Raw genomic sequence first — 14,710 nt, forward strand, 5'->3', positions numbered from 1 at the left:
CTTCCAGAACTAAAAAATGAGAAAGAAATCTTTTTGAGAAAAATGTTCACGATTTGTTGATTGATTCTTAGGACAGGTATTCAATTCGATTGATTAGAGCTTAGAAATGGTGATGAAAAATCGATGTAGAAATAGCTGGGTAGATTTAATCTAAAGTTGTAAACTAAAGTGGTGAGGGTTAGATGATAGAGAGCGAGAGGAACGCAGCTCGCTGGCAAGGCAAGAGAAGGTAGAGAGAGACTTCATTGATGTCGTTGCTCCTGTTTTCGTACGGTCACCGTCCATTTATTAGCACTGCCTACAGCTTGTTTCCCTCTTTCGTCTTCTCCGATTTCAGCTTCGCTTAAATCTCTATCCCTCGCTAATACATACTTTCTTCTTCATTTCCTCCGAAAATGAAGAAATTGAAGAGCTATTACATGCACCTCAGGCACCACCACGCATTGGAGCGCAGGTGGATTTTCCCTCTCGTCATTGGGTCTGTACTCCTTCTCTTTGTTCTCTGCCTCGCAACTCTTACTTCTCCCGCTGGCACCTATCTCATTCCCTTCTACCGTTCTCTGACCGCTTCCTACTCCGTTTTTGTGGAATCCAAGCTACATCCAGTACCTGTTTCGTTTCTCCCTCCTCCGCCGCGTATCGCTTATTTCATATCTGGTTCCAATGGTGACGGCAACATGCTCAAGCGCACACTCTTGGCACTTTACCATCCGCACAATCGTTATCTCGTTCATTTGGACCGGGAATCGTCGGCGGAGGAGCGATTGGATCTGCACAAGTTCGTCAAAGATCATCCTCTCTTCCAGAAGTTTGGGAATGTGGATATGATTACGAAGGCCAATCTAGTCACATATCGAGGCCCCACGATGGTTTCGAACACCCTTCACGCGGCGGCCATCCTGTTGAAGAATGGAGGCAACTGGGATTGGTTCATAAATCTAAGTGCTTCAGATTACCCACTTGTTACCCAAGATGGTTAGTTGTTTTGACACTGCCTTATGAGATAAATTTTTGGCACGATTTTCCCCCCAACTAACTGGTCTGTGGATTTTACTTAACTAGATCTGCTGCATGCCTTTTCTTACATGCCTCGTGATCTGAATTTCATTGATCATACCAGTAATATTGGATGGAAAGAGTAAGTGATATTCATCCCTTGTTGTTTTCTTCCATTCTCGTGGGGAAGATTATCTGATTGGTTCTTTGCTAAATAGTCATCAAAGGGCCAGACCAATAATCATTGATCCAGGCTTGTACATGAATAAGAAAGAAGATGTGTTCTGGGTTACCCAGCGGAGGAGTAGGCCAACTGCCTTCAAACTTTTCACAGGTGAGATAATTTGCTTGTCTGTTCATAGCTTTTAACTCTAAATTCCTTTCCTCTTCTTTTATTATGTGGCTATTCTGATGCTGCTTGGTTGGGTTCTAAATGAGGCAATTAAACGATGACAGTGCAAAGTCAATCATTTATTTGTTTCATGTTATCATCGGTTCACTTGAGTTAAAAATGTTAGGAAGAGTACTTCAAAGCTTTCCTACACTCCCTATGGTGTGATATTGTAGATAATTCTACCTTAATTGAATAATGAGACTGAGAGTTTTATTTGTAAAGGTTAACTCTAGTAATATTTGCTTTAAGTTTGAAGCCTTAGAAATTGACCAATAAGCTTTGACTATTTTAGTTGAGATGTGAGTTGAGGGCATAAAACACAATCTGTCCTGATCTGAGAGTTGGGTATGTATCGTTTCAGGATTCTTATTAATCTTGAGAGAGTCTATTTTGTACTTTCAAATTGATGTTCAATTTATATTCCTTTTCTCCCTATTTATATTGTAGTGTAAATGACTTTTGCTGGGTTGCTCATTAGGAATAGCTCAATTAAATGTGGTATATGTAATAATTAGGCACGGCAATAAATTACCCTGGATACATCTTCAGCATATAGCAGCTCTACATTTGCATTACATGTGCAAAACATAATTTGGTTCTGGTTGCTTGATGATTCCAGTCTATATTAGTCACATGGATTGATCTCTTGGTAGTATAGCATCACATGGTAGTATATTATAATATAGTCTTTTCATTGATGCTGATATGACTTTGATCAATGTTTTTGGCTTGTAGACTGGGCACATCAAAATATGACATGATTATATTTGTTCCACTTTAGATCAATTTTTTCTTAATACTGTGCCACTTGCCATTTTTAAAAGATCTATCTCCTTACTTTTTTTCAATGTAGTCTAGACTTCTTGTGCTACTCTTTCAATTTCTCATAACTGTTTCAAGATTTTAATGGCTTTCATCTGCCTGAAGAATGTTTATTCCTGTTTCCAGTAATTAGCACGAAAGAGTTAGCATTGCAGCTGTAGCTCTTGAACTCGGTTGAGGATAACACATTTAAATTGTGGCATGTAAATGATTGGCTCTGATACTACAAAATCTAAAAGCACTTAACCAGATAATGTTCTTGGACCTAGGGTAGGTATTAACATAGCATTTATTGTCCTGTATGTTTCCAACATGGGCCTATTCTTGACCTTATATGGGCTATGATAGGACAGAAAAGGCGTAGATAAAGTTGGCATCTAAAATTTCAACTTTTCAAAGGAAAGCTAGATTTTGCAAGTTAGTTTTTCAATTTATTATGCAAGAGGAGTTATTTCTTCCTTTGAGATGGTTGCCTTAAGTTCTCTCTGTTTCTAGGTTCGGCTTGGATGGCACTCTCAAGATCTTTCATTGATTACTGCATATGGGGATGGGACAACTTACCTCGGACTACTCTCATGTACTACACAAATTTCATATCTTCCCCTGAAGGATATTTCCACACTGTCATTTGTAATGCCGAAGAGTTCAAGAACACAACTGTGAATAGTGATCTCCATTTCATTTCTTGGGACAATCCTCCCAAGCAACATCCTCACTACCTTAAGCTTCAAGACATGCGAAAGATGGTTGATAGCAACGCTCCTTTTGCGAGGAAGTTCCATAGAGACGATCCAGTGTTGGACAAAGTTGACGCCGATCTATTATCAAGGGGTCCGGGAATGGTTGTTCCGGGCGGCTGGTGCATCGGAAGCAGAGAGAATGGGACTGATCCCTGCTCTGTTGTAGGTGATATCACTGTTCTAAAGCCTAGCCCTGGCTCAAGAAGGCTGGAAGCTTTAATCACCTCATTGTTGTCAAATGAAAAATTTCGACCAAGGCAGTGCAAATGACAATAATCAACAGGAGCCCTCTTTAGTTTACTTTCTCCCGCGAGCCTTAGTGTTAAACTTTTAAATCTGGTTAGCGCGATCAGTGAAACGAAGCTTCCTTTTGGCTGGAAAAGAGGTATTGGGAGTACATACATCGTCTTTGATGACGAGAAGAGAGACAAATCCAGTCAGATTAGATTGCCCTCAGTGCCGAGCAAGAGCACTTGCTCTAATAAGTAGTAACATGGTGACTGACTTGATGTTGATTGTATATAGAGAGGAAAATAGAGGAGGGAGATCGTAGAAGAGGAGTGGCTAAAAAGTGTACGGAGGCGAAATTAAATGAAATTGAATTATATACTTCTAAAAAGCATATGCTCTTCAGTTGACGCTGTTTTATGCTTGATCTTTCTTGCATCTTCAGGTTTTGCAGAGTGTCGTGAGGCAACAAGTTCTTTTACAAGTTAAATCGGCTATTATACTTTTTTTTTTAATAAAAAGTTACAGAAAAATCATGTGAAAAGACATCTTAAGTCATATTAGCATACAAAAGGTTTGGCTATTATACTTGAGTGATGCTGTTTCTCATAACTGATACTTGTAACTAGGTCATAGAAATATCTGATTTAAAAATTAAACTTGAATGTATTTCTTGGATAGGAAGGTGCTTTAATTTATAGTCATTATTTCATCCTAATTCCTAACCTAACTCTAAAGATGTACGAGCCGTTTGGACCTTGTTACAGTGATTGTGGTTTGATTAGTTACAATGCAAAAATAATTTGATGGGAATCAATGAACAGGTCATAATTTAACATTTAATATATTTGATTCGTTTTAAGATATCAAAGGATCAATGATTAGATCTAAAGTCAAGACGAGGAAAGAATCATTTGTATTTCTTTAAAAAAAATTAATTAAATTTATGAATTAATTTTTTTTTCAATTTTGATACTATTTTAATTAGTGTTGTTTTCTGCAAAATAATACATCATGAAATTTTAAATTATTATGAGGTATTATTTTGTCGACCCTTATCGTAATCTCTATTCTTAGGTTGCCCGCTTGGACATCAAATGGGACCATAGCTAAGTGGCGAATTAAGAGACAACTAATGTTCCAACATAATAGACTCCAACGGGATTATGTTTCATTGGTTGTAAGGCTCTCATGTTAAAGTAATGTCAATGATAACTGCTCCTGAGATGCAATATTCTAGGGTTAAATATTATATAATTTTTTTGCAATCGTGCACCTTAAGGAAATTATTTTTATTCAAATCATGATCTCAGAAGAGTTCACTTGACAAGATTGAGAATAATTCCACATTACATGCTGATGCCCAAGGTTTTGTTGCGGCTTAGCCGTCCATTGACTTCAGGCCTAAACAATGAAAGAGAACTCGACAGTACATGACAGAATATGTTTTATAAACAGTTAATTATTTAGCTAGTAATTAATTCCATGCGGTCGCTTTGGTTAAGCAAAAAGCATGATTACGTTAACCAAATTTATATTCGTATGGCGGGTACAGAGGGGAAGAGGAGTCGCCTATCATGAATAAAAAATGTTCCGAAGTCTGAAAGTGACAGGTAAATATAACATTGATGGCGACAATTTCATTTGACTAAGATCGATGCAGCTTCTTAATAAATGTCTAAATCAAAGACATTTTCTCCAACATCCGTGATGAGGCACTGGGGTCCCGAAAAGGCATCGCACTTAGAATTCGAACCCGAAGCCTAGCTTAGCGTATTCACCCTTCAATCTTTATTATAACATATTTTTAACTGTTGCACTCATTTTATTTTAAAAAAATAAGATGTATTTTTATTTTTATTTTTAATTTTAAATTATAATATAATTATATTAAATATCTTTATACTAATTTAGAAAAAATAAAATTAAAAAAGCATTTTAATTATTATAAAATATCCTAAATTTTAAATTAAAAATTATTCTTAAAAAATATTTTATAAATAAAATTGGAGGGAGTATTTATTTGGTAAACCTAAAGACAAAAAAGAGATTTGATGTAGCTAGACCTAGGGTAACATTTATATATAAATTAGGAAACAGGACATTTACTAGTCTAGGAGGCGGCCAAGACACTTTGGGCAACTTGTGCCAATCAATTCATGCCGTTCGTATACATTTAATTTGATGTTTTGGGATTGTAGTCTTGTATTTTTATTGCTTATTTTACCATCTGTGTTGCTGAATCACCAAACTAGGATAGGAATGTGGCGTGATTCGGGGCATACCGAATTTGATTGTTGTTTGTATGGTTTTTGGGTTTGGCTATGCTGTATAATTCAACCCCCTTTTTACGTTCATCTTCTTTAGGTTTCTTATTGATTATTTGACTTCTCACTGTATAATTATATCTAGTAATGTACTAAGAGATGAAATGTAATTCAAGAATCTAGGAGATGATGAGTCAACAACATGATAAGTGAGCGATAGATAATTATTGTCATTATTTTTTATTGGGCTTTGTATCTTACATGAAATTTAAACTATAGTTTATAAAGTAAAGTGGTGATAAAAGCTAGTTATTGTAATGTGATTTACATTTAATATTATTTTTTTTTTAAAAAGTCACTTTCACAAGAAAGCAACGGAGAGAACCATGATCGTAAGAAAAAACGAGGAAAAAAAAAAGTAATTTCAACTGAATCATGGTTCTGGAACCATTTTTTTTGTTTGATAACTATGGTTTTGCAAGTTGAAGGGTAAAGTTTTACAAATCTAACTGATCATTGAATTAAATTAGACACTGATTTATGATTCACTGATCAAGCTGTGGTTGGACTATGGTCGAATTAGATAATGTTAAATTAATATATTTTTAACTTATATATCATAATTAAATAAGAAATATATGTAAATATGTGCTTAGTAGCATAATTTGTTGTTAATAAATACATAATTAATATTAATTGTAAATAAAACTTTTCATTTAAAAGTCAAGAAAGATGTTGATAAAATGATAAATATTAGACATTTTTTAAAGTATGTTAAGCTAAATTAAAAAGATGAAATTTAAATAAAAAATATAGATAAATAATAAAAAGTATAATGATTAAAAAATGTGTTTATATTTGAAAAAGCTTCGAGATATAAGAAAAAAATTAACCAAACGAAAAAAAGAAAAAAAAGAACGCATTACGTTGTGTACGGTACTACAATGTATATAATATTTGTCAGAGAGTCCCACATGGCTTGTGTCAAAAGACCATGCAGGTACGGATAGTTACTGAAAAAAATGGTGGGGGACGGGTTAACCCTGCAATCGCAAGAGGCTGAGCTTTGTTTTTGTAAAATTATAGCTCATCGCCCAGAACTTTAAGTGTTTAAATTTAAATTTTTGGCTGGATTTTTTTTATCCCGTTTTTCCAAGAGAACCATTGTAAAATCTAGGCCAAGTAAGGCCCATGCAGATTGTTAAAAAGGTAATCAAAGAACAACGCCAGGATAAGAGGGCTATTGAGCGTATGGAGGCCCAAGTATAAAAGCAATCAAGTTTTTCCAATTTGGATTTGCATGTTCACAAATCACAACCTGGATCCTTTAAGCCACACTTCCTGAAATTCGTGAAGTTTATCACAAAAATATTATCATTATGCATTTATCTTTCTTTATAAATAGTACGTGGTAAAATTTACATTTGACCAAATCACTAAAGCTCTCATTTTATTTTGAACTCTCACTTTATTAGAACGACATCTACTCATTTTACCCCATCATTTAATTGAGTTGATTGATTACGGAACAAAGAATTATGCCACCAGGTTGAAGGGAGACTAATGCTTCGCCAAGTGGGTTGTACCACGATATTGATATTATCCTATCCTACTGAAGTTGTGTTTGGTTACCAAATTTGAAGGTCCAAATTGACTTCCGCAAAAGCCAATTCTGATAGCGGTAGAAGACATTCATGATTCATCATGCGGTCGCAGTACGTACTCTTTTCCCTTTGTTGTATTATTGTTTACTGTGTTTGTACTTTGTACCGTTGTCGGCTTTATTAGTTTTGGTGGTATTGGCAATTATTATACTTCTTTCCCTCTCTTTCTCTCTCTGTTTTTTCAGGATTTACGTACGATAAAACGCCAGTCTCAGTTTAAATCTTGTAAGAACATTTGGCTGTTACTCTGGATTCACGTGAAACACAAATTTAAGAAACTAATTAGATCCTCGTCTCCATAACAAAATGAAAAATAAAGAAGAGAGATGAGTCTGCTGTCCAGGCTGGTACCTACTGGCTACTATCCTCCAGTTACTGGCTTTAATTAAAATTGGGAAACGAACAGGCTCAAATTATATGAGCTCAATCCTTGTAAACCCAGTCTTTAAGGGTTCAAGTTTTTAAGTTTAATTTTGTTTAAAATGCCTTATTTTTTAAAGTTTGTTCCTTATACAAAGAACTTAAAGTCAAGCCATAAATTTTTATTATTTTTATTTTTTAAAATTTTTAAAAATTAAAATTTTAAATTATAATATTTCATATTTTTTTTAAAAATATAAATTATAATGTTTAAAAATTAAAAATAAATAATAGAAATTTTAATTTTAAAATATAAACATATATTTTACAATTTAAATTCAATTTAAAAATTTAAAATATTTATTTTTTAAGATCAGAATATTTAGTGGAAGAAATGACAGAAGATCAGAAGCGTTCTTCAAAGCTCTTCAACCTAATATCTAGCCCTTCGTCCCAGTTCTGCGTCCTCAGTCTAGGAAATGAATCTTTCATATAACAAGAAAGAAAGAAGCAAGAGTGGATGTGTGTGTGTTTATACCTGATATATATGCCTGTGTTTGGAGATTCAGAAAAAAATAGAGAGAAAGAGAGAAAAAGGAGGGGCTTCTGTGGAGGGGAGATGACGAGTACTGCTCTTGGTGGCTTCGATCCGAAGTTCCATTGGAAACAGTAAGCGTCATCTCACCTGCGACAGGAGTCCCTGCCTTCTGTCGCTGGCCTTCTGATCTTCTCCTTCCATGAGGGTCTCCAGAATTGAGTTGGATGAGTACAAGCGACAATATATTACACATCTACGGAGGTTTCATGAGGGAAAGAGGAAGACAAGCAAGCCATTCCAAGTCGCTTCTTAACATGACAGTTGGTATATTGAAGGATATATTGAAGGATATATCGAGAATCCTTGCCACCGAAGTCTCCATTTATAGGATCTATGGATCCGCATTCCGTACTTTTCAGACTGATGAGTGCAACGACAGATCTAGAAAAAATTAGTAGAGGGGGCAAAATTTATATTAAATATAAATATTAATTATTTTGAAAAAAATATAATTCTAAATATTAATAAAAATAATATATAAATAAAATGTATGATAATTTTAAAAATATATATTAATGTCATTTGCATCATAAATTTATTTTTATAATAAATATGAGTAAAAAATGTTTTTAAATATGTATGCTTGATAATTTTAAAGAGAATGTGGGGTCATAATAATTTTAGAAGGGCGTAAGTGTAATTTTAATTAAAACTTAGATAAAATTTTTATTTTTCTAGTGCGGATAATTGCCCCCTCTATCCTTATTGTAAATGTGTCCTTGGATGAGTGCCATTCATTTTATTTTAAAATATTATCTGTCTTTGATTTTAAATTATTTTTTAAATATTTTAAATATTATATTTATGAAAATAAAAATATAAAAAATTTTAATTTTAAACCTAGACTATTTTCGATGCTCATTACATGATGAGCACTATCGTACACATCACTTCTGACAGGATATGGATAATCCAAATTTTTATTTTTATTTTTATTTTATATTTATCAAAATAAAAATGCATAAAAAAGATCAAATTTTTAATAAATTTTGTTGGTAATCAATCTTATTAGTGTAAATTTAATCTGAATGATCCAATTTAATATAAATTTTTTACATCTTTTATAAATTAATTATCAAGATATATTATGTACAGTTCAAATATAATCCGGATAATTCAATTTAATATTAAATTTTTTTATAATTTTTATAAATTGACTGTCTAGATATATATTTTGAGCATTCAATATTTAATAATAATTTTTATATTTTTTGTTTTCACAAATATAATATGTAAAATATTTAAAAATTAATTTAAAGTTAAACAATGGAAATTATTTTAAAATAAAATAAAGGGCCAAGATTACCCTGGAGAGTGATGACCATGGAACGCGGATCTTCGGATTTGTGGATCTATCGCTGTCTGACTTTGCATTTGACTGAAAAAAGACACGTGATATATTCATCGATCTCCTTCCTCTGATAGGTGGGACGCCTGAGATCAATCACGGGGCCATTTCTACAATAGTTTGACTCGGTCCGTGGGATCCGTCATCTGCGCTCATCAGTTGCTGCGCACCAGATTTTTTTAATTTTAATTTTAATTTTATATTTATTAAAATAAAAATTTATTAATTTTTTTTAATTTTTTTATGAATATGTTCATCATTAATCTAAATAGTATTAATTTAATCTGAGTAATTCAATTTAATATTATAATTTTTATAAATTGACTACCTAAATATACTCTGTATGATACATATCTAATATTAAATTTTTAATATTTTTTATTTTAATAAATATAAAATAAAAATAAAAAATAAAAAAATAAATCAGGACCTTGTAGATAAAAATTTAGTATTAAATTTGAACTATCTAGAATACATTTTAATAGTTAATTTATAAAACTTATAATATTAAATTAGATCATTTAAGTTAGATTAGTATTGATCAGATTGAAGATGAATATATTTATTAAAAATGTTTATAAATTTTTATTTTAATAAATATAAAATTAACATAGATGGTCCAAATTTTTTCTGGACAGCAACTGAAGTGCAGCTTCCATGTGGGAAATTGCAGGTATGACTCTGTTGAATGTCCTGAATCGTAAGTGGCATACTTCACGTGTGAATTCTCAATTCTCCTTTGACTTTGTCTCTCTCTGTGTTCTTTCGTATTGTACGTACAGATTTGTCCATTATGTTTATGGCCGGAAGCTCGCGTTTCTAACTATTTCGAACCAAATTACAGATTTCAGGACATCTGCCGTATAACGAGTTTTAGAACATAAATCTAACAACAGTAAGTTGTGATATATACCTTTTACGGAAACTTACTAAACTAATCCAAACTAAGGCAAAGATCCTGTCATAATTTTTTGGTAATTGATGGACAATACCTTTTTAGTAGCTCGAGCCGAAAAGACGAGATGCGTGCGGAAATTTGGGGACACTGAAACAGAGAATTGCAAATGAGATATATTGAACATCATTATTGGTGTTTTTGGCCCAAAAAAAAAAATCATTATTGGTAATTACATTGACATTACAAAACAAGATGGAGGGTAGGGAGAACCTGAAGGGAAAAAAAAAAAAAACCAAAAACGGGAATCCATGGATGTTATTATAGTCACATATAATATTCCTTTCATATCAAATTATGAAATATTTTTTAGATAAAATCTTACATATTAATAAAGTTCATTAAATATACTTTACAACCTTACTTTTTTAAGTCAAAAATATAAACTTTTAAAAATATTCTTCATTTAATATTTCATTAATGAAAGAATATTTAAAATATATATATATAGAAAAGATAATATTAAAAAATTATCATTAATGAAACTTTATTTTTATCAAAGTGTTTTATATTTTGAAATGCTAAAATTTTTTTAAAAGTATTTTATAATTTAAGATGTAAGGGATAGTTAATGCTAGCTAGATTAGACTAAAAGACCTTCTCCAATGTTCTTCTATTTAGTAGATGTGACATTACTCTCTCCTACCCAAGATTTTGCCTTATTCTTAACTTCTTGCTACTTCATTTGCTCATTTTCTTTCCTTGCCATTTTCCTTGCTTCCTCCTCTGCTTTCTTCCATGCTTCTAACTTGGCAATCTCGAGAGCTTCGATCAACCTGTTCAAGTAAGTTTCAGCATCTTCATTCATTGACTTGAGCATCAGATTCTCAGCAACACCAGCAGGTGTCATCTCTGTCTTCTCAAACAATTTCTCAATTCTAGAATACAAATGGTGAGTCTCAATGCCCAAGTAATTCTTGGATGGCACCTTGAAAACTTCATCGTAACAATAAGACAATTCAATGTGCTTATCCATGCGTCCCCTCCTGATAAGAGCGGGATCAAGCTTGTCCATAAAATTAGTCGTAAACAAAACACCTTCTCTCCCTCAGAAGCCGACCAAATCCCATCTATAACATTCAATAGTCCAGATAGAGTCACCTTGCTGCTCTTACTCTCTTTTCTTCTTCTTCTTCTTCAGATTTCTTGATATCATCTTTGGCTTCCTCCTTCCTGTCTTTGCTTTCTTTCTTCTTTCTTTGAGCAGTAAGATTGAGAGAGCAATCAATGTGTTCAATCTCAATAATAGATTTTGTCGACGTGTTTGGTAACAGCTTTTTAAGCTACGTGTTGTCCTTCAATGCTGTTAACTCCAGATCATATATATCGTAGTGCAAGAAAATAGTCATGGCAACTACCATAGTAGACTTGCCAGTTCCTGGAGGGCCATACAACAGATGCCCTTCTTCTAAGCCTTCTCGATCTTACCATAGTACTCCTTACCAATCTTGAATTAAACAAAGTCCTTCATGTTCTTTTCTTTCTTTTCTGGCTTTATAGCCAGAGTTTCAATGTTGCGAGATGCTCAAAACCCACATGGCTCCACCTAATCCCAGTGGTCGTGTACAATTTGAGTCGCCTATTATTCATCTCAATCACCCTGGGTTCTTCTTCAGAACATGCTTGAGGTAACCCCAGTAATGAGATCCCGGTGATTCCTGTGAAAGGTAAGACTGTAGTACTTCTTCTCATCTGAAGCAAGATTGAATCATGAAATATGAGCGTGATTGAGAAGTAGTTTTGCTGGCAAACCACCAGAGTTTAATACCTCAAAACTCATCAGTGAACCTTTTCGTTGTCCTCCATAGTTAGCATGACTAAGGTCTGGGTTGATAGATTTCTTACATAATGATATTTGATATATGAACCTAAAATAATTTAAATCATTTAATTAAATATTTTTTAAACTTATATTTTATAATTATTATTTTGAACATCTATTTTTTTTAATCTTGAGGCATATCTATTCTGATATTCTCCTTTACTTTCTCTCTCTCTCTCTCTTCTTCTTCTTTCACGAGTGTTTTTGAGGACTTCAGCTTAGAGGCTCTTGGCTTTGTTGGAAGAGTTTTGAGGGAGGAAGGTTTGAATGGAAGCAAAGAGTTCACTGCAGTTCGGGCAATCTACTATGTATTTGGGGAAGGTGATTGGGACGTAAGGATAGAGAAAGGCAGTAGATTTTATCAGTGAATTTTCAAAGATGAGAACGAAGAGAAGAGGAAAATAACGGCTCTAACATGGTGTATGTAAAAGCAATCATGGCCATTAACAAGGCCAGTTGTGCCCACAATTATCCCGTCATCATTATTGTCTCTAAGATTGAGAAATTGAGAATATGCATGTTATTGGGTTCACTCATGGGGAATAAGAAAATAGTAAAACAATGAAGCACCAGATAGGGACTAGTTAAGGACTAATAAAGTCAAAGAGGGCATCCAATTTGGACTTGACTTCGCTCCTTTGCTCTTGCAGCTACTCTGACTTAAGGAGAAGATCTAGACCATTGAGATTAATCAAGACCTTTCGAATCTTTTGCTTGGGTTTAATGGAGCTGTTATGGAGGGGCTTTGCGAAGGAGCGCGAAGTCTCAAGGCTCGTCTGAACTCTTTATCATCGTGTTTATTCAATTATAATATCTCTAGTGAGTGAGAAACCCACTAAATCACAATACAAATTTGCCTCAAATCAACAAGAGGCTCATTAAAATAACAAAGATCAAAATCTTAAAAAAAAATATAACTTGCCAACCAATTTGCACAACGGTTGCCTTTTCTATGAACATGTATAATATCAACCCACTGATCAGGCATCAACAATTCACAAATCATCTTCATAATCTTAACAGCTTTAGTAGCAGCCACCCCCCTTTTTAAGAGCATGAATAACTGATTAAGAATCACCTTCAACAATTAATTTCATAAATCCCCTTTCCTTCGCACACAATAGACCCCAATACACACCCTCTAATTTACAGTAAAAGCATTACATGAGCTAAGCCTCTTAACATAACCTCCAATACATTTACCATTAGCATCTTTAAACAATCCCCACATCCAGCCACTTAATCCTGCCCCCTGAAGCCCCGTCAAAATTAAGCTTAACCCACCCACTAAGAGGAAGACTCCATTTAATCTCAACCCTTCTTTTAAATATCCTCTCAAAACAGACAGCCTTGACAAAGAAGTTATTTCCTCCACATACCTTAAAATAACTCTTTCAAGATATAAAGTCATCACATACCTAATTTCAAATAAGATTTTATTTCGCCAGTGCCACAACCACAGCATGTGATAGCAAAAATTCTCCCCTACTCCTCATACCCATTTAAATTTATAGTAAACCAATACCTCTTAGATAAAGTAAAAAACTCACCTGTAGTTTCCCCACGGCCAAGAGCAAACCAAATTTTCTTGGCCTCCATACAATTACGTAACACATACATCACATCCTCATCCTCCACATTGCATCTACTACAATAGGTGAGCCACCCAATATTCGACATCTTCTAATTGATGTCATTAACTTCTCATGCATTGCAAGCCATAGAAAACTTGCACACATCTCGAGCCCTTCTACTTCCATATCCCCCTCCAAACATCATCACATGGAACACATTCCCTATCATACAAGTACTTATACATATGAGACACACAATACATATCAGAATCAAAATTTTCTCACCTCACACATCAACCTCTATCCCCTCTCTTGGTGTGAGAATAGCTCTCAATTTGAACAAATATCATGACTCAAATAATCTTTCAAAAAACAAAATTCCCACTCCCTTCTCATTTACTAAGTTCTTCACACAACAATTTAATAAAGGAGCTTCTGGAATTCTATAACAACTATCCAGCAAACATCCCATACTATCAACCCAATATCCTTCCAAAAATTCATACTAGCTCCATCATTAACCTCCCAAGAGAAAAATGAGAAGTTTAGGCCAAACTTGTGCCACAACTTTCCATAATGATGAATAAGAAGACCTTACCATACAATCACCCAAAAGATTACATCCTCTGCCATAACTGTCCCATAGCATCCTTGAACAAAATTCTAAGGTTTCGCCACCATATTCCACCTAATTCTACCAAGCAATGCCTTATTCATTAATTTCATATCTCTTAACCCAATACAACCCTTCTCTTTTGGAAGACAAATAGCCTCCTAACTTACTACATGAATACTCCTCTTCTCATTACTACTACCCCATATAAAGTCCCTTTACACTTTCTTAATCCTATTGCAAATGCCTTTTGGAATTCGAGAGTGCTGCATATTAAAACAGCAATATGGGAAGAAGTTGAATGCACCAAAGTAAGCCGACTCGCAAGA

General features: G+C 33.7%; 1 protein-coding gene and 1 pseudogene across 1 annotated transcript; one reads left to right on the forward strand and one right to left on the reverse strand.

The window, feature by feature from the left end:
- LOC129297378 (beta-glucuronosyltransferase GlcAT14B-like) lies at window positions 1–3,605 on the forward strand. The gene is made up of 4 exons (XM_054935711.1): window positions 1–975; window positions 1,063–1,138; window positions 1,215–1,330; window positions 2,708–3,605. Exons 1-4 carry the CDS (start codon window positions 396–398, stop codon window positions 3,220–3,222), a joined length of 1,287 nt encoding a protein of 428 aa, XP_054791686.1. The 5' UTR covers window positions 1–395; the 3' UTR covers window positions 3,223–3,605.
- A 7,443-nt stretch (window positions 3,606–11,048) lies between these two features.
- LOC129297380 (AAA-ATPase At3g28510-like) lies at window positions 11,049–13,874 on the reverse strand (annotated as a pseudogene).
- Window positions 13,875–14,710: the final 836 nt, after the last annotated feature.

The sequence above is a fragment of the Prosopis cineraria genome, unplaced genomic scaffold, assembly GCF_029017545.1.
Source record: "Prosopis cineraria cultivar Desert tree isolate PC_DT_omini unplaced genomic scaffold, ASM2901754v1 PC508, whole genome shotgun sequence".
Classification (NCBI taxonomy): domain Eukaryota; kingdom Viridiplantae; phylum Streptophyta; class Magnoliopsida; order Fabales; family Fabaceae; genus Prosopis; species Prosopis cineraria.